A 20,960-nucleotide genomic window follows, 5' to 3' on the forward strand; every position below is an offset into this window, starting at 1 on the left:
GACTATAGTTTTAGAACTCCATGAAATACAAATTATAGCTTTGTTTTATGCTTCTAGTAAAACATGTGTGGGGTGTGTATGTGTGTATATGGGGTGGGGTACCTGAGTGTGGGGGGTGGCCTGGGGGGAGGTGGAGCTGTGGGGATGTGTGTGTGTATGTGTGAGTGTATGTGTGTATGTGTGTGTGCATATGTGTGTATGTGTGTGTGCATATGTGTGTATGTGTGTGCATGTGTGTATGTGTGCATATATGTTTAGTGTATGTGTGGTGTGTGTTTGTATGTGAGTGTATGTGTATATGTGTAGTGTATGTGTGGTGTGTGTATGTGAGTTATACATGTATGTATATGTGTATGTGTGTTGTATGTGTGGTGTGTGTGTGTGTGTGTGTGTGTGTGTGTGTCTCAGGGCCATGCACATGCTAGGCAAATGCTCTACCACTAGCTATATTGTCAGCCTCTGGGTGTCTTAAACAGAGGCTCATTATGTTTCTCAGGCTGGCTTTGAAATTGAGATCCCCTTGCCTCAGTCTCTGGAATCATAGGTCTGCACTACCACACTTGGTACAAAGATTAAATACAAAGATTAAATATCCAAATAGTTAAGCATGTTTTCCCCACTAACATTTTTGATTCTTTCTTTATATTTGAAATCATTATTTTAATATCATAAATTTTATAAAGGAAGCTTCCTGTTTCTTACTAGAGTACCACAATCCAGAGATAGATTTATCATCGCATTGTCATCAGAACCCCTTCTCCACACTGGGACATTCGGGTTTTTCAATATCTCAGCAGAAAACCTTCATTTGTTTAGTATGCAGCCTCCCTTGAGTGCCCCGGGGGTCCTGTGATTTATGCTGTGGAGTAGGATGTGGCACAGGTCATAGAGCATCTCCTCTTGGGGGACAGCTCACTGCCTCAGAGGCCATCTTGCTAGCAGAATTATTCTAGCCTCTCCTTTGCCAGCTTTGAGGAAACAGAGATGATTTCTGGTGCTGTTTTATAAAATAGCACAAATTTCACTTCTCCGCAAAGAAATGGTTTTGCTCAGCTGCCGTGCATGACTTCCAGCGGGCCTGAGACACAGAAGGAGGTGTTAGGATCAGTGTCACCATTGGCACGCCTTGTGTGCTTCTCAAAAGCTCCTGTGACTTACTCTACTGCCTAATAAGAAACATCGTCATAGACCTCACCAGAGAGAAGAGATAGCTCACAGAATAGGAGAAAATAGTTTCAAAATGTTGACCCCACAGGGGACCAATGTCCAGAACACATAAGGAACGAAAACCTCAAGTTAACCCCCAGTAAGTTAATGGGCAGGGTGTCTGAAAGCCACCTTATATAACACAAACACGTGAGTGGAAACTGTTACACAGTGTTAACTGTCAGGGAAATTTAAATAAGAAACTCAGTGAGAGACCTTCTCACACCAGTCAGAACAGTGAGGAAAAGTTACAAAACTGGCAAAGATGGGGAGGGAAGGAAACAGCTGTGTGCTGCTGATGGGAGCGTGAACCCTCACAGCCATGGTGAAGACAGCACACAGGAGGGACCAGTGATGGGAGCATGGTCTGGCCATGCTAAGGACATATCTGATATGCCACATACATGTACTGTGAATATGTATACTTTGAAACTTAATTTAAAAACTGGGAGAGGGGGGAAAAGGTATAAAATGAAGTTTAAGCTACAGTCTGCTTAACATGGGAAATAGAAGCAAAAAAGAAAAAGGTGGTGTTGTGAATCATGAAATCAAGATCAAGAAATGCACGCCTTTAATCCCAGCACTCGGGAGGCAGAGGCAGGCGGATTTCTGAGTTTGAGGCCAGTCTGGTCTACAGAGTGAGCTCCAGGACAGCCAATGATACACAGAAAAACCCTGTATCAAAAAACCAAAAACCAAAAACAAACAAACAAACAAAAAACAAAAACAAGAATATATGGAGTGAGCGGCCATTCTTGCGAAGGATGTCTCTGACCCACGTTGCTTCCTCTTTTCTTCTGATGCTAGTGCTTCCGGTCATGTTAGGCCTTCAAAGAGAAAGGCTTTTGACTGGGTCCTGATTCAGTGTTTCCTGTGGCTTGTGATCTATAATTATGTAATTAAACCCTTTGTGTTGTCTGTCTGTCTGCCTGCTTGCCTTTCTTGACACTATCCATATCTTACAGTTGTTATCCACAAATCTATTTCAGTTTTGGAATACATTTCAAACAAAATAAGGGAGAAGTGCGTGTAGATGTTAGCATACATTATCCCTAAAGATCTAGCATTCGTCCACTAGCAAGTTTCATGTTCACATGCGGTTATTCCCCACCTGCCTTGTGTGTGTTTGTGGTGTGTGTGTGTATGTGTGTGCTAATGTGGGGGGTGCATGTGTGCAGACAGGTGCATGGGCACATGTATGTGCAGGTTGTGGTGTCTTAAGTGAAATAGTCGGGCTTTCCTTTGAGCTCCTGCTAAGCCTCATTTCAAGCTGTCTCTTCCTTTATTGCTGTGTTAACTTTTATTCAGTTTCTCTGTGTCCGGAAATGTTTGGAAACGGTGCCCATACATGCACTTATGGTGAACTCTAAAACCTTTTTCTGCCAGAACCAGAAGAGGCTGATGCCATAAAACATATTTTTAGGCTTAGAGAAAAGCTTGGATGGGAAACTCCATCATTTCTGCGTTCTCTGAAGTACCACCCTAAGACAGTGCTTCCAAGGTGCAGCCTAAAGGTACAATTCTATTTTACGCAATTTCAACTATTCAACATTAAAATTTCAAACTATATTAACTTTTATTTAATTCATTGTAGATGTTCCATCCATTCTCATTAATCACATTGATTACAACACGTGCTGGCAAATATAAAAGAATCTTGATATAATTTGATTCACATAAGTTACCGTAATTATTTTGTGACAGTTTTTAAGTCTATAATACATCTTGCATATGTTCCCCCATCTTTTCCTCTTATTCATTGGGGTCACAGAAAAGTCTGCCATGTGCCTTAAACTGGAATCTACTTTTGGGTGTCTTTGTATGTCACTTTGTGATTTACAAGAAAGAATAAAAGGAGCTTCTTTAAGAAACTTACTAGACACTCCTGTTCTCAGCTGCACTAGTACTAGACCAACCGAATCAGTACCTGAAATGTGACTAGTCATCTGTTTACGCAGTAAACTGCTACAACATAGGCAGCATTGCTTCAAACCCTGGGGTCAGGTTTTTTCTTCAAAGGGCCGTATAACAAGAGAGTCTTCAGAGACCACATGCTCTCTGTTGCACGGAAGCACTCACCCTGCCTCTGTAGCACAAGACCATCAGTACACAGTATACAACGAGTGGACAGGACTGTGTGCCAATACAACTTTATTTATAAAAACAGACGTCTGGTCCAGGCTTGGTTTGCCAATCCCTGCTGCAGATGGTTATACTAATGACAAAAGGTCTTTTGGTCATCATTCATAGTCAGAGACGGTGAGTGGAAGTGCACTCCATAAGTCAGGCTCACGCAGTTTTCAGTCTGTGCGCTCACCATGCTGTCCTGAGCAGTCTCCTCTCCTCGCTGAGCTTCATAGTTTCTTTGACCTTGGAATTGAGATACAGGGAATTTCTCTAGAGAGTTGTAAAGATTTAATGGAAAAAGAATGTGCTATAGTATCAGATAGATTGTGGACATCGTGTTTGAAAGTATAAAACAGGCTCTGTCCATGTCTGCTTTGGAGCCTTCAATAAATTATACTTAATTTGTATGCAAAAAAAAAAAAAAAAAAAAAAGACTTGTGGATTCTGTGTTCACCGAGTTTCTAGTGACCTTAGAAAATAGAATCAGGGCAAAGCTGGGCAAACTGCTACAGTAAGGCTTGTCGCCCCACCCACCTACACAGTTAGCTCATTGCCCATTGCTTCTTATTTTCCGGGTTGAAATTTATTTTTGAAGGTCTCATAGTACAGGTTATAATTGGACCCCAAATAAGAAAACAAACAGCTACAACAATGGAAATAGTCTTCAAGAAAGAAAAACAAGGTGAAGACCATGAAAGTGAGCCCAAAGCCACGTACCCCAGTAACTGGAAACAGTTCAGTACACTTGATTCCACAGTTTCCAAGAGTATCAGCAATTACTAAGTTATGCTTTTAATAAAATTACTCCAAAATGATTACACTTAATTTTGTATGATTTTTTTTAAAAGATCATTGATAAAAGTGCATGTTTCAAAACTAAGAGGAAGTAGCTTTAGAATTTACCCGTGACGCTTTCCCAATGGGTGAGAGCCAGCTTCTCAGTAGCACCGAGAGAGACTGATCTTCTCACTCGCTAGAGAAGCCTGATCTTAGATCTTCTCACTCGCTAGAGAGACTGATCTTCTCACTCGCTAGAGAAGCCTCCAGGTTAAATTTAAAGTCACACCTGGGTTCCAGCTCCTACCCTGTTATCTCAGGAGTCCATGACCTTTCTCAAGTTAGGCGATCCACAACCTTTGGAAGATGGGGCGTGTTCACGGTCTATCGTCAAGTTGGTAATAAGGATGTGGATAAATATTTCTAACCATCTTATCACTGTGTGTGCCTAGGATGCAAGTGAACTGCCATAACCCTTTGATAAGGTCGGCCCCACTGAATTGAATGAGACGTGATTTGAGGTTAATTTTCCTTACGCATACTATTCCTATTTTAACTCTGTCTTAACATCGTTTCCACTGGATCAATGTAGCCATTTCACTAACTACATTGTGTTAAAGTAAGTCTCTTCTTTTTCTGAGGAATGCCTGAAAGATGACGGTGAATTCATATACTGCCTTCCTATGGAGAACAACAGAGGCATGTTCAATGAGTATGACCTCCAGGCAGTCTCTGCCTACAGAGCTAAAAGCTGCAAAGAGTTTTGGATGGTCACTGCTTCATTTGTCTCGAAGGTAATGTAAACTACTCAGGCTCTGCCTTAGGAAGTACACCAGGAAGTATTAGCTGGTCAGGCCAAGTGCGATGGTGCACACCCGTGACCCCAGCAGTGGGGAGACAAGTGGGAGGAGTGAGTCTGAGGCCAACCTGGGGTACACATGGAGGGAGACCCTGACAGCAAAATGAGCAAAGAGGAGCATAAAAGCAACCACTTTAGAGGCCTTTTAAATGTAGCAATTTTTTTACTTATTTAAAATTAAAATATAGTTTTATCATTTCCCCCTTTTGTCCCTCCAACCCCTTCCATGTTTCTTCCCTCCAACTCCCCAATGTTTCCCCCTCTCTTCTCTCTCAGCTTCATGGCTTCTTTTTCTTTATTATCCAATAACTGTCCCTCACTCTGTGGTTTTTGGGCACCTGGGGGTCTTTGTCTAGGGGTAAGGCCTGATGGGAATCCCCCCTTCCACGTTCATTTGTCATTGCTGATGCCCTTGTTCAGGTCTTGTTTAACAGCCATATTTTTGCAATATCAGGCCTGTAGCTTCCCTGTCCTTCCCGGAACTCATACTCTCTCAGCAGACTTCCTGGTCTTCTGGCTCTTACAGCCTTTCCAGCCCCTCTTCCGGCATGTTCCCTGAGCCTTAGATTAGGTGCAGGTGTTGTGTCCAGATTTTAGGGTGGGTTCTAAGGATTGAACCCAGGTCCTCATGGTCATTTGCCAGGCACTTTGCCAGTGAAGCCATCTTTCCAGCTCAACGAGGAATCCTTCTAATTGGTGTACTGGTCAGAAACTTCACCACATATAGAAACTCCCATTAAGTACATAGCACTATGACCACAGATTATAATTAGCCAATTGTGATCCTTTGTTTAATTGCCATCTGTTTTCTTCTGTTCTCTCAACTGTCAAACTAAAATCAACTCAACAGTACAATCGAACAGGACCACAAACCTGGGACTTGAGGTGTGCTAGACAGGCATCCCGGCCTTGAGCCGCATCCCCAGTCGCGTCATACTTTATACAAAATGTGAAAATTGTGAGGCAGAAAACTTATTGAGTTTTCTGTAAAAATATCTCTGGATAAAGAGGAAGTTTTTCCTAGTCTTTCTGTAGAAGCACAAGAAAGCAAGCTGGAGAAAATGCCACGGGCAGCAGCTGTGTGTGGGGAAGTCAGATTCGGATAGTTGGATGAAGTGGACGTGGGATTGGGGTGTAAAGGGTGAATATAGGCCCTTTCAGCATCTTGAAGCTGGATTGTGTCCTCTGTGATTACAGATCACGAAAACAGGCCTCAACATGGAGGATGTGGAGCTCATGCCTACAATGGACTGGCTCCGTGAACGACATTACTTCTACTTACTGCAGAACTTTAAGATATTTTACAACTTCCGGTGAGATGGACACAAAGGAAACTCGTGTATAAGTATAGTTGGATACACACTTATAACATGTATTATACACGTATATATAATATGCGTATTATTGTACTCTATGTACAATATATACAGATCATCATATATGTATAATTAATGTACAAAAACACATTTCATTTTTTAAAATATTTATTTGGATGTTGCAGCCAAGCAAATTCTGTGTCGCTAGGCAGTGGAATGACGGTCGCTTACTTTTGCCTTTCACTTTATGCTTTGTTGTTGGTTTTGGAGAAAATTTGGATGGCTTAGCATTTATTTTTGGTGGTGCAAGACAACACATCGTCTAAGAAATTTTCTAACATTATTTAGCTGTTAACAAATGTGTTCCATGTAATTACATGACTTGGAATTCCGACTTCAAGAAGTATTTTTTTTTCTTTTCAGGCTAAATAAAGCCTTTGTTACTTGGAAACTGAATGTTAAAAGACATAAGACAGAGACTAGCAGGTAAATCTTAAAAAACAAACAAACAGGTAAATCTTAATATACAATGTATACAAATTCCAAAAGCAAAACGATTTCAAATGTAGTATGAACTAGAGACACTTGAATTTTAATTCACATGGGGAAGTCACATTATGCTGGTATTCTGAATACATTTGACACTTCTCCCTCTCCCCCTCCTGTTGGGAGCTGACTCCTAGCAGAAAGCGGCTGTCATCTCTGCAGCCATCTCGGGCTAGTTACTTACAGGTGGTCCTTTTCCACCCTGACGAGAGACTTGCTTTCCTAGCATGATGTTTTTGCAAGAAGCCCACCACAGCTGAACACACTCTGATAACATCTTGGTTTTCTCTTACACATCCTGAACGTATGGTTAAGTGTCTCTAGCTGCACTCCCTGGCAAGTGTATAGTTGCCTTCCAATAAACGAGACTAGAGACATGAGAGATGAGAGATGAGAGATGAGACTTGAGACTTGATCCTTGAGCAGACAGACTGTCTTCATTCTTTGGGTCTCTTGCTCCTCAGTCCCCACTCTTTCTCTTGCAGACCCTGTTGACTGACCCACAGACCCTGTCACCTCCCCTCCCTCCCCCCAGTGCTACAGGAAGACTGTTGAGCCCTGTGCACACCAGGCAAGTACTCCGCCACTGAGCTCTGTCCCATCTGCAGTTTTGCCCATCTGTGTTCTTTGAAGATAGTTAAATGTTTCTAATATATCACAGGCTGCCATTGTGTTCCCGTGGTCCCTTCATCTTTTTTGTTTGTTTGTTTGCTTTTTGCTTTTTGTTTTTCTTTCCCCAAACAGAAATGTTTTGTGCGATTTCAAGCAGCTGTGTGTTTTTTCTTATCTTTAGTAAACATTTTATTTTGCTATAATTGTGACTTGAAATGCAATTGTAAAAAACAACACAGAGAAATCCTCTGTGCCCTTTCCTACCCACACCCACCCCTGCCCAGGTTCCACAGCTCACAATATTATGGAACATTATGGCTGTCAGTGTATCACAGTCAGCACAGTATCTATCATGTCTGCCTTCGTGGCTGCCAACACGTCCCTGCCCAATGCCTCTCCTTGCCCTGCGGTAACTCCTGATCTATGCTCTAGTTCTATACTCTTGTCTTTGAAGGAGTATTCTTATCAGAAATAGTAATAAAAATGCAAAGCAAGTTCACAGACTCAAGACATGGATTGTGATGTGGTTCTCAGATTCTCAAATGTACACATGGCTCCAAATGGGTCAGATCATTTATATATTTATATCCCCCCCTCTCTCTATCCATCCATCTATCCAGCCAGCTATCTATCTATCTATCTATCTTTACCCTGTTGGTCATACTTCAGTAAAGAGGTTTCTAAAATACCAAGTATTATGTAGAAGGAATCCCATATCAATAGTTGTCTGGTTAGTGCTCAGTGGTGTCCTTAGATTCAGGTGTACTGACTGTAGTTTGGTCAACCCATTTCTCTATCAGTGAACACTTGCATATTTTCTAGAGTTTTGTCTGTCATAGAAAGCTGCTGTAAATAGTTGTATATGTTTCCATTTCTCTGGGGTAAACACCCAAAGTTAAAAGTTTGAGTTATATGGTCATTGGATGTTTGAGTGGTTCTATTATTTGTTGATTTGTTTGTTTGCAACAGGGACTTACTGCATACTCAGGCTGACCTGGCATCTTCCTGCCTCAGCCTCCTGGGTACTGAGATTATAGGCATGGACAATCCTGTATTTAGTTTTTGAAATAGTTGACAAACTAATTTCCAAAATGGCTGTGTGTTTTGGGATTCCCACAATCAATTCAGTTCTCTTTGCATCCTTGATATCAATTTGTGTTGTCGCTAGTTTTAATTTCAGGCATTCTGATGGGTGTAGTAGCAACTCAGCATGTTTTAATTAGTATTTTCTTAATGCTCTAACTTTTATTCCTCTAATGGTGGCTATCTCTTCATGTCTTCATGCACGTATTTGCCATCTGTCTATCCTCATTAGGGAAGTGTGTCTTTGTGTGGCCACATGAGGAGTGTGGAAGGCAGAAGGGTCCACTGTCCACATAAGCAAGCTTTGCTGAGTGGTTCAGGCCTTAAGGAACCTTCTCTCTTCCATTCGGCCTTTCCTTCTGTTCCCATTCTGCCCTTCCTATTTCCATCAGTGCTGGCTGTAGTTTGTCCTACCATTGCGATCATGATACATACGAAAAGGATCAGAAAGAAGAAAAAAGCCCTCCTTTACTTTAGGATACAGACCGAAGTTTTCAAGGATTACTATCAAAGTTGTCCCTTATCTAGTGAACATTCCTCTTGCTACTTGGAGAAAACTATTTAGATTTGGCCGGGATTCAGTTTCCAGCAGCCACATGGCAGCTCACAATTGATCCAATACCCTCACATGGACATACATATAGACAAAACACCAAATGCACATAAAATAATACAAGAAAACAAAAATATACCTTAAAAATTTACTAAGTTGAGTCACATATAATTAATTTTTCATAACATCACTTGATACATCAAAAGTCTTGGGACTCGGTGGCATGATACCATCTGTTTTATTCATTTGGAATGAGAGCTAAGTCTGTGGACCTTTTCACCTTTCAGATCATACCTGTACAACCATCTTTTTTGTGCTGATGAATTATTTCAAACTTGTTTGCTTTATGTGAGAGGACTCTGTGAAGATGCCCTGACTCTCAAAAAGAAAAATAAAGACAATTCGTCCACCATCTGTCTTATCAAGGTGAGTAGATGAAGTCCCTGTAAACCAGTACACAGAGTCTGGGAAGGCTACACACACACACACACACACACACACACACAGAGAGAGAGAGAGAGAGAGAGAGAGAGAGAGAGAGAGAGAGAGTGTTTTGGATAAAAGAAACAATTTCTAGATCCATAAGTGAGTCTCTGTGGATGGAGTGATAAGCAGCGGTGAAGAACATGGAGTGCATGGCGGTCAGTTGTAGGAGTTAACATTTCTTAGAAATCCTGGCCAATGTTTTAATAGAAGTGACAGAAGCCATTGTCATATGTCTCTCTAAAGTACAAAGTTACTTCTAATTAATAGTTTCTAACACATGGTGGTTAGAATCGTCTCATCCCTTGGTATTCCATGTCAATAATTCATCACAAGATGCAATTCAGAGGTCTTGGTTTAATGAATGAATGTTCCTGTTTCAGGATTTTAGGAAAGATGAGCTTACTAGCGACCTGATTTGATTAGCTTATTGTAAACTTTTTTGAAAAATATGAAACACATAGAACTATAAGCCTTACATGTTCCATATAGAGTTAAACAGGATTCTAGCAGATTTTATGTCACTGTCCTGGTACGTAGGGAGATGCTGGAAGGTGAAGTAGCCCTCTACATCAAGAAAGAAAAATGGGCTGGTGAGATGGCTCAGTGGGTAAGAGCACCCGACTGCTCTTCCGAAGGTCCAGAGTTCAAATCCCAGCAACCACATGGTGGCTCACAACCATCTGTAATGAGATCTGACTCCCTCTTCTGGTGTGTCTGAAGACAGCTACAGTGTACTTACATATAATAAATAAAGTGTGCCTGAAGACAGCTACAGTGTACTTACATATAATAAATAAATAAATCTTTAAAAAAAAAAAAAAAGAAAGAAAAATGTGATGGGATTGGGCAAGTCCGGAGATTGGTAATCTCAAAAAAGTGTTTGTTGAATATACATGTAATAAGATCAATACCCCTTCCGGTCCACTCGAGTATCGGAGTGCCTTGCCAGAGGAGTCTCCGGACACCCGCAAGGACCCTCACAGGACTCCCCATGGGATCCTAAGACCTCTGGTGAGTGGAACACAGTGTCTGCTCCAATCCAATCGCGAGGAACCTGAGACTGCATTTACTAGCTGAAGAGTCTCCAAGGCCAAGATCATTGTGGTGCTTTGGATAAGAATGATTCCCAGAGAACAGAACACCCATGGAAGGAGTTACAGAGACAAAGTTTGGAGCTGTGATGAAAGGATGGACCATCTAGAGACTGCCATATCCAGAGATCCATCCCATGATCAGCATCCAAACGCTGACACCATTGCATTCACTAGCAAGATTTTGCTGAAAGGACCCAGATATAGCTGTCTCTTGTGAGACTCTGCCAGGGCCTGGCAAACACAGAAGTGGATGCTCACAGTCAGCTAGTGAATGGATCACAGGGCCCCCAATGGAGGAGCTGGAGAAAGTACCCAAGGAGTTGAAAGGATCCGCAACCCTATGGGTGGAACAACATTATGAACTAACCAGTACCCCAGAGCTCTTGACTCTAGCTGCATATGTATCAAAAGATGGCCTAGTCGGCCATCACTGGAAAGAGAGGCCCATTGGACATGCAAACTTTATATGCCCCAGTACAGGGGAACGCCAGGGCCAAAAAAATGGGAATGGGTGGGTAGGGAAGTAGGGGGGAGGGTATGGGGGACTTTTGGGATAGCATTGGAAATGTAATTAAGGAAAAGATGTAATAAAAAAAATACAACAGAGACTGTAAAAAAAAAATTTGCAAAAAAAAAAAAAGATCAATACCTAACATAATACTTAAATCAACATAAGTTTAGAATCAGTTCAACATAAATTTAGAATCAAAGTTATATAGTAAATATTCAATATTCTTTGAGCGAATGAAAATTCAGGAGGATGAATTAATTCCTAAATATAGATCATAGTTTGTTTTTGTTTGTTTGGTTTTGTTTGGTTTGATTTGTTTTTTGTTTTTTTGTTTTTTGATACAGGGTTTCTCAGTGTAGCCCTGGCTGTCCTGAATATGCTCTGTACATCAGACTGGCCTAGAACTCAGAGATCCTCCTGCCTCTGCCTCCGCCACCACCTGGCCATATTTTATGTATTGACATTGAGGGTATTAGTATCAGTGTTTCCCTTTTCTTTTTCTTTTAGTTTTATGGGACAGGATCTTTCTGTGTACATCATTTGGCCTAAGCTTGAGATGGGGTCCAGACAGGCCTCTAATTTATAATCCTCCTGCCTTAGCTTTTCCAGTGCTAAGAGTATGAGACTGCTACCACAACTGGCTAAACATTATTTCAAAAGTATAAAGCTTCGTTCATCTCCGAGACGGAGGAGGGAGAATCGTCCTTGCGTGGTTCTTGTGTAGGAGGGAAAGCTGGTTTTAGGTTGTCTTATGAATAAGCTGAAGAACAAACATTTTAAATGGTGGATAGGGGGCCAGGTAGGTTGGTTCACACCTTTAATCCAAGTACCTGGGAGGCAGAAGCAGACAGCTCTCTGTGAGTTCAAGACCAGCCAGAGATATATAATAAGACCTATCTCAAAAAACAAACAAACAAAAACAAAACAAAAGAAGAGGAGGAGAAGGAAGAGGAGGAGAAAGAAGAGGAGAAGAAGGAAGAGGAGGAAAAGAGAGGAGGAGGCGGCCGCCGGCGACACCCGGACAATGCGCCGGCGGCGGGGCAAGGAGGGCAGCCCGGAGGGCAGCGGCCCCAGCCCGCGTGTGCGGCCCTCTCTTGCACTCCAACACCGCGGCGGCTGTGCCTGGTCCCGCCACACGTGCAGCTATGGTGGGCCGGCTGAGCCTGCAGGATGTCCCTGAACTCGTGGACACGAAGAAAAAAGGCGACGGCGTCCTGGACAGCCCGGACTCGGGGCTGCCCCCAAGCCCTAGCCCCAGCCACTGGGGGCTCGCAGCGACGGCGGGCGGCGGTGGGGAGCGCGCTCCGGTCGCAGGGACGCTGGAGCCAGATGCAGCGGTGACCCCTATAGTCCCGAACCCAGCATCTCTGACCCACTCGCTAGCTGCCATCTGCTCACCGAGACTCTGTCCCCTGTCCTTCGGTGAAGGAGTTGAGTTTGACCCCTTGCCACCAAAGGAAATAAAGTATACCTCCTCAGTCAAGTAGGACTCTGAGCGGCACTTCATCGATGATGTACAGATGCCCCTGGGTCTGGTGGTGGCTTCCTGCAGCCAGACAGTCACCTGTATCCCCAACTGCACTTGGTGAAACTATAAGGCGGAAGTGCGCTTCGAGCCACGCCCCCAAGCCCACGCATTTCCTCAGCACCACCATCGTCTACCCCAAGTACCCAAAAACCGTCTACACCACCACTCTGGATTACAACTGCCACAAGAAGCTGAGGAGGTTTCTGTCCAGTGTGGAGCTCGAGGCCACGGAGTTCCTGGGCAGCGATGGGCTAGCCGATGAATGTTGACTCAGCTAGCTTGAGGTTGGACCAGCTGTTCATACACTGTCCTGGTCCCCAGACCACCCTGGACAAGCTGGGTAGCATTGCTCTTGCACATCACCCCAGCCCCAGAGGGATCTAACCTGGAGATACCTCTAAGCCTAGCCAGGGGAAGATGTATTAAAAAAAAAAAAAAATCACTGCATCTTATAATAATAGAGAAACTCGGCTTCCTTAAAATTTTTTCCAGATAGTTAAAAAAAAAAAGAAGAAGAAGAAGTGTGTGTGTGTGTGTGTGTGTGTGTGTGTGTGTGTGTGTGATTGGTTGATGCAGTTTCCCCAAAGTTTCAAGTTGATGAGAAAATAGAGGCAGAACAAAAGGACAATGATAGGATAGTGGTATCTGGGCAGGCCGAGGTGAGCATGTCCTCCATTTTCTGATGAACAAAGTAGGAAAGTGGAATACAGAAGGTGCGTTAAGAAATTTCAGCCATGCATATGTTTATTGCTGGGGGTGGGGAGAGGGAGAAGCCAGAGTTAACTTGGGTAGACTGTGATGCCCATATGTGATCAATCTGTTCTGGGCCAGATTTTTTGTTGTTGTTGTTGTTGTTTCTGCTTCTATTTGTTTTTCCTGTTAACCCAAACTCTTAGATTTATCAAAAATCTTTTTTGTGATATTAGGGGAGAAAAACAAAACAAAACAAAAACAAAAAAAAAAAACACAAAAGGAGATGCCTTTAAAACAAACTCTCTGCCTTCCGCTTTTGTCGGTTGGGTAAACAGCTAGCCTGGTCCGAGGCACCGCAGCCGTGTGGTTCCTGAGGGTTGGTTTCAGGCCCAGGCTCTGGTGCAGCCGGAGCATGCTTGGCGTCTGGTTAACATCTCTCCGAGCTTGTGTAACTCTGCTCATAGGTATTTTGGGGTTTTGAAATACTTTTCCCTTTTTTTTATGCAAAATGCAGCAGAGAGCTCTTTTTTAGAAGAACGGCATTCTGAAAGAATGCTTTGGAAAAACATGCTTTGGGGGCTGCAGGGAAAGGGTCTCCACTGTGGGCCACCGTGCCTGAGCCCAGATGCCAACAGGAGGAGGCAGGTTTGAATGTGACTCAGATCCTCATGATTAAATGATGGACTTATTCTTTGGACTCTGATAGTGTCGAAACTGGGAGGAATGGGGTTTAACCCAAAAAAGCGAAAGACTGTTGCTTACCACCCAGATTAAGCTAAAATGAATTCAGGAGTAGGGAGTGACACGTAGACTCCACAACCTTGCCACTGGTGGTGATGGGAGACATTTCTTTTGTACCACTGAATATTCGGAAGTGACTATTGTGGAGTCAGGTATGCACAAAGGTGTTTCCCAGCCTACTTCCAGAATCCAGCTGAGCCAGCTACAGCAGCAGGGGCAGTGCTGGGCAGGAGGGTGCTGTGCACCAACCTGCCCCCTGCTCCCCTGCCCCTACCCGAGGCCTAGCCCTTGCTTCTTAGAATCCCCTGCCAGGCCCCACTGCCGGAGTGAAGGAAGTGGCAGGCTGAGTTTTATTCCAGGATCAGAAAGAACAAGTCGTATGTGTTAACTTTGAATACATCCAAATCATGTCAAGGGGGTTACTGGAGGCTCTGCCTTCCCTTGTATCTCTGGGTCTCTGTGATAGCTTCCATCTGCTCAGAAAGCAGAATTGAGAGCACACGGGCTTCCCCGGATCCACAGCAGAGACTGGTTATCATGGAAAGCAGGTACAAAGATAATCACTTTCATTTTAAAGACTGGCGCTGTCTAGCGCTACATCACCTAGTCCGTGTCCCCTGCAGATGACAAAGTCTGTTGCACTTTTCAACTCATCCCTCTGGACACAGAGGCTGCTGGCGTCATGGTCCCAGTTGGCCAGGGTACAGCGCAGTTGGGGGACACCCTGGGATCCTCCAAGCTCCTCAGTAAAACTCAGAGCGACCAATGCTACTTGGCTTTAGGAAAACATTTATTGGCAAAAGTGGATTTTCTATCTGACTTCATCGTGTCACTGAAGCGTCAAATATAAGTTCTTTTCTGCAAATACAATTTCTAAATTAGGAAAATCACCAAAGCTTTGCTCTGCTCCTTTGGAGACACTTGCTTGGGCTCAGAATGATGTCATGGCCAGCATGTCAGGAGAATATGTTGTCTGTATGCAGCAGAGCTGTAAAGGTGTCCTTAAGAAAAAAATTTTTTCTTTCCTTGTTTTTGTCTTAGAGGGATCATGTTAAGTTCAGGCAGAACATTCTAGGTGTGGATGGAGGCGGAAGCATATCAGTAAGTCGAAGCAAATGACCATGGATGTCTGATGTAGATGGAAAGGCAGGTTTTTATGCCGTTAGGTTATTTACTAGAGCCAGCTATGTGTAGCTGTTTTGAATCTTCTTCAATTCTCCAAACCTGCTTCGAAAGCTGCAGGCCTGGAAGCTGGGCGTGGCATCCTGGAACACCCTGATGGTGGTGGCGCCAGCCCAGAGAAGATTCCTGATGGTTGGCAAAGTGGAGAAGGAGGTTTGTAAAACTCACCCACCTGACATTCCTGAGTGTGCAGGTGAGAATGGCTGTGTTCCTCGTGCAGTTTCCCTCCATATCCTAAGTTCTGGCTGTTGGAGGTGATGTAGGTGTCTAGAGACAGGCGGTTTTCCTTTCCAGTGCCTAGAAAAGACTTCATTTAAACAACGAGCATCTTGTCATTTGACACTTTTCCTCCTTTTAAACTTAGAAAATATTTGACACACACCAAAAAAAAAAAGTTTTAAAATTATCTTTTGACTTCTGTCCCACTTCATTTTTGTTTTGTGACTTCTCTGTTTAACAATAAATGATCTCAAACATAAAAAAAAAAAAAAGAAAGAAAAGAGAGGAGGAAAAGAAGACTAGGAAGGGAGGAAGGAAAGAGGGAATTATGAGCAGGACAGCTAAGCAGTCCAAGAAACATGTATGTCTGTGCCTAAGATGCCATTGGGTAGCAGTGCTCACAATGACAGAGAAAGGACATTAGGGTTTCCTGGAGACATCAGATCCTATGAGCTTTCCTCTGAGCACCAAGAACCTTCCAAAATTTTATTTTCAAATGGAAGAACTGAAAGAGATCATGGTTTGTCTATGTTCACAGAATAAGGCAGAGACTTCAGATTGTTTCAAATTTAGGAGTAGACTGTCTTAGTCAGGGTTTGTATTCCTGCACAAAACATCATGACCAAGAAGCAAGTTGGGGAGGAAAGGGTTTATTCAGCTTACACTTCCACATTGCTGTTCATCACCAAGGAAGTCAAGACTGGAACTCAAGCAGGTCAGGAGGCAGGAGCTGATGCAGAGGCCATGGAGGGATGTTACTTACTGGCTTGCTTCCCCTGGCTTGCTCAGCCTGCTCTCTTATAGAACCCAGGACTACCAGCTCAGAAGATGGCACCATCCACAGTGGGTCCTCCCACCCTTGATCACTAATTGGGAAAATGCCTTACAGCTGGATCTCATGGAGGCACTTCCTCAACTGAAGCTCCTTTCTCTGTGATAACTCCAGCTTGGGTCACGGGGACACACAAAACCAGCTGGTACATTGACTTTTGAAAGAACTAAAGTTACAGTCCTGCATGTCTTGCATGCTGTGGCAAGAGAATTAACACACCGTAGTAAAATAAGAAAACATTGAAAGAAGGGTGATTTATACCATGTACTCGAACGGATTACACACCTCTATTACCAACAAAATCGGCTGTGTAGTTACTGGAAATTTCTCCCTGAGGGATCCTTAATAATGCATGAAGTTATTTAATTCCTAACGTGCGTGTGTTTGTGTTATTCCTTGTCATCCCGGATGAGGGCAGGGAGGGGGTGTGTGTGTGGAGGCCAAAGACAGATGTCACCTGTCCTCTGTTGTTCCCCTTAGTATTTGAGGCAGTGTCTTTCACTGAAGTTGGCATTCACTAATTGGCTTGACTGGCTGGCTGGCAAGTTCTAGGGCCAGACTTTCTCATGCTTCCCCAACACTAGGGTTATGGATATGCAGCACCAATCTGGCTTTGTGTGTGTGTGTGTGTGTGTGTGTGTGTGTGTGTGCTGTGACTCCGACCCTAGCTCCCCAGGCTTTGTTGAAGCAAACCACCTTCCAAACCCAGGTTTATCCTGTATAACATGTCCGTGGTTTTAAGTTAACAAATAACTGAGATCTAAAAGGCAAAGGTAATTTTTGGAACTAGAGTGATCCCAAGTTTCATAGTGATATCTTAACTTTCTTAATTTTAAGAAAATATAATTTAGAGGCCCTTGGTATTGCAAAGATCATATGCCCCAGTACAGGGGAATGCCAGGGCCAGGAAGCGAGAGTGGGTGGGTTGGGGAGCAGGGCAGGGGGAGTGTATAGGGGGTTTTGGGGATAGCATTTGAAATGTAAATGAAGAAAATATCTAATAAAAAAGATCTATAACAATCTTCTGCTCCACGTTAATATTAGTTGTTTAAGCTTAAACTGTAGTTTTGAATGACACATAGTTTTCCACTTTTATTAAGATTTAGTTATGGTGACCATGGTGTAGTGCCTGGCTTTAATCCTGTCACTTGAGAGGTAGAGGCCGGCAGGTGTCTGTGAGTCTGAGGCCAGCCTGGTCTACAGAGTGAGTTCTAGGCCAGCTAAGAAGGCATTGTTGAGATCCTGACTCAAAAATACATAAAGATTTAGTTACATTTATCTATGAGGATTTAAATTTGAGTAACACTGAAGCCATAGTATGTAAAGCATTAAAAGTATAAAGAAGAATTTATGAGCTCTGCTCTTCTGCATGCCATGAAGAGGTGATCGTATGCCTTATCTCTTGCTCTTTGTAACGGATTTTTCATTTTCAAACATGTGACATTTACTGCCATCTAACTAGGTGGACACTTCCCGAACACACGTTCTGGAAAAGTTTTGTGAAGAGCAGTTACAGCAAGCCACCCAGGCGGTGGCACAACTCGAGGAGATCAGGAGTAAAGCAATTGTAGAGATAAAGAAGGCGGCCTTAAAGGTAAGTCTGCAATCAGATCTGTCCTGTCACTGTGCACTGAGTGATTATTCCAAATCGCATTCCTGAAAAAAAGCAAGTACTGGAAATCAGCAGTTGAGTCTAAGGTGGTTAAGTAGCTAGCCAACTGGTATTATATTTGTTATGAACTTTTCCAGGCATGATGCAGTATACAGTATATATTATAGATAGATAGATAGATAGATAGATAGATAGATAGATAGATAGATAAAACAAATGTACATATGTATTTGTAGATGTGTATCTGTGAGTGCATGAATTACAAATATCTCTGTAACCTATCTATCCTGAGCTGTCACAGTAAGGGAACTTGATAAGCTACAAAGGTCTTAGTGTTCATAAGATGAAGAGCTCAGGAGAAACATCTTGATGACGTGAAACCTCACCAAGAACTGTAGAAAGGGAATTCATGAACACAGTGAAGTGTGTCTGCCAGGAACTGTGTGCCACACAAGGTCCCGCTGTGCGCCCATGGAGCCACTTGCTTGCCTTTGCATTCCTGTCCGACTTCTAAACCAATCTGCTTCTGAGATTCTGAACCCTCAATTGGCTTCTGAACATGTAACGGGCTCTTCTTGTCAGATGTGGAAGCAAGAGTAAAATATTGATGAAAGTTGATGATAACATTAAGTTTTTCTGTGCCATCCAGGCTAGTTAGGATGCCACAGACTGCAGATCGGCTGCACTGACACGGGGCGTTAACAGAGGGCGTTTCCCAACTGCCTTGTGAATTATAGGTTGCAGAAAAGAAAAATGTTAAGGAATACTTTGAGTCAAAACCATCTGAAATCAACACAACACATTTTAAGCTGCCTCAGTATCGAAACCTATTAGAAACCAATATGAGGTTTTTAAGGCTGATTGACTACCTGTTTCAAGAACTCATTCGCCAGCTCATGAACTCTGCCCTCACCCAACTCCTGGACCTCTTCACTGGTTCTGCTAGGATGCCATTTTCAAAGGAAAAAAAGAATGAAAGTCTCATGAGGTAAGTGACAATTTTTGACAAATGATAGGATGTTGTATTCTCGTAATATATCACTGTTTCTGGAGAAAACATCTAAGAATTAAAGTTAGACTTTGAAGTTCTTCCATGTAGCAGATAATACATACTTGTTTTTGCAGGTCTTATTATCAATCATACCTTTAAGATGTCCATGAGGTGAAGAAAGCTTCTTTTTTTTTTTCCATTAAGCTCTGCCTGAGCAGATTTTGTTCCGGTATAAAATGAAAAATGCTCAATGAAATTTGAATTTCAGAAAAGCAACAAGTAATCTTTGCACATAAGTATGTCCCAAGTACCTATCTTAAATTTTATTTGGTGCTGATCTAAAATTCAAATTTTCATTTGTTAATCTGACAGTGCAGGTTTACTGTGTCTTCCAAGAGTTTCGAGAACAGTTCTGGGAGAAGCCACAGTTTCTATTGGAACTTGAATCAATTCCAAGAAGCATCTACTGGATGTTTCCTCCATCTGAAAAAAGCGCTTGCAAAGTGTCCGATATGTTGTTAAAAACAAATATCTACTGGTGATTAAGTTGTGAAGCAAGGGCTATAAATTGAAATTATGTTCAAACTATCAAAATTTAGCCAAGTTTCATGATTGTAACTAGATATCTGAAAACATCAATTCATAAAATTGTGAAGACTATGAAAGAAAGGATAGTCTATCTTACTTCTCTACATTACCAAATCAACATATCTCAGTGATAGGACTGAAGAGCACACTGCTTAGTGATAATTGTGTAAGTTTTTATTTTTTTCTAAACCAATCTTCTGTGTCTCTGTCCCTCCCTTTCCCTTTTCTTCTTCCTCTTCTTCCTTTCTCCCCCTCCCCCCCCCCCCGGTATGGGTATACTAATTAAGGCATATGGGTATGCCTTACTATTCTGTTATTTCTATGTAGACATTCCTACATTTTCTCACCCTTGTGATTTTAGCGTATTGTTCTGCAGTGCATTTTTAAAGCACGTGGGGCTTGTGTGCGCTGTTCTGGTCTGAGAGGGATGATAAGGAGCAGCTTAGTGAATCGACTTTTACTGTGTGCGGCGTCCAGTGGACAGGGGCTAATATGTTTGTCTCCAGCTAGTTGTGTGACTTAGCCTTACAAAGTTTAAATATATTCTTTAATTTCCTAATGTATAGAGTGGATGCCTCTGTTACCAGGTTAAGAATAAACACAGAACAAATGCTTGGTGCTTGGCAGCTATCATCATTGAATCTGTATCTATCTGTAGTTAAACAATATTGGTTTCTATTTCAGTAATAACTAGTGACACTGAACTTTTTTTCTTGTGCCTGTTGGCCATTTATTTGGTTTCCATAGGGAAAGGTCTGTTCAAATTTACCTTTCACTTTTGAAACCAGGCTATCTGCCTCCTCACACTGGGCTATAAGCCATGGGAAAGTTAGTCTGACAAGAGAATGTGTGGCACCCAGTCCCAGTGCTTCCGGGGGATGCTGCCTTCCAGGTCCCCTCCTTTCACTTTCTTCCTGGTGCTCTTTACAGCACAAGCGCTCTACATCTTAACTTGGGTATGGCGGGTGCATCCCTGTATTCAGTACTCCAAAGGCTAACCAGGAGGGTCATGAAGCCAAAGCAGGTCAAGGCTGCAGAGTGAGTTCCAGGCTAGCCAGAAAGGGAATGAGACCCTAGGAGAAAGAGAAAGGAAGGGAGGGGAGGGAGGAAGGGAGGGAGGAGAAAGAAGGAAGGAGGGAGAACTTTAATTTTTATGAAATCTACTCTGTGTCCCCTTCGATTGTGTTTTTGTATATCTCGGAAATGACTGCCTAGTGTATGGTGAAATACTTAATAATGTAGCTTTTGAGCCAAATCCTTGCTACATTGCGAATTAGCTTTATAGAGAGTATGGCAGGGGTCCAAGGTCATTTGCATATACAATCATTCAGTTGTCCCATCATTACTGTTGAAAAGAAAACGTTTGTTTCTTCATTGAATTCTCTCGGCAGTTGACAATCCAGC

General features: G+C 42.7%; 1 protein-coding gene and 1 pseudogene across 1 annotated transcript in view; both read left to right on the forward strand.

Moving 5' to 3' along the window:
* The window catches only part of Dnah14 (dynein axonemal heavy chain 14), a 258,755-nt gene that overhangs the window by 14,867 nt on the left and 222,928 nt on the right, over positions 1–20,960 (forward strand). Inside the window, exons 5-11 of the mRNA XM_021185047.2 lie at positions 2,593–2,720; positions 4,752–4,904; positions 6,167–6,282; positions 6,709–6,771; positions 9,367–9,505; positions 17,828–17,959; positions 18,715–18,965. Coding sequence (XP_021040706.1) covers positions 2,593–2,720; positions 4,752–4,904; positions 6,167–6,282; positions 6,709–6,771; positions 9,367–9,505; positions 17,828–17,959; positions 18,715–18,965 — 982 coding nt within the window. The remainder of the gene's footprint in view (positions 1–2,592; positions 2,721–4,751; positions 4,905–6,166; positions 6,283–6,708; positions 6,772–9,366; positions 9,506–17,827; positions 17,960–18,714; positions 18,966–20,960) is intronic.
* Positions 12,305–13,178, forward strand: LOC110311531 (refilin-B pseudogene; annotated as a pseudogene).

Source organism: Mus caroli, unplaced genomic scaffold (genome assembly GCF_978045245.1).
Source record: "Mus caroli unplaced genomic scaffold, Mus_caroli_1 scaffold_1, whole genome shotgun sequence".
Classification (NCBI taxonomy): Eukaryota; Metazoa; Chordata; class Mammalia; order Rodentia; family Muridae; genus Mus; species Mus caroli.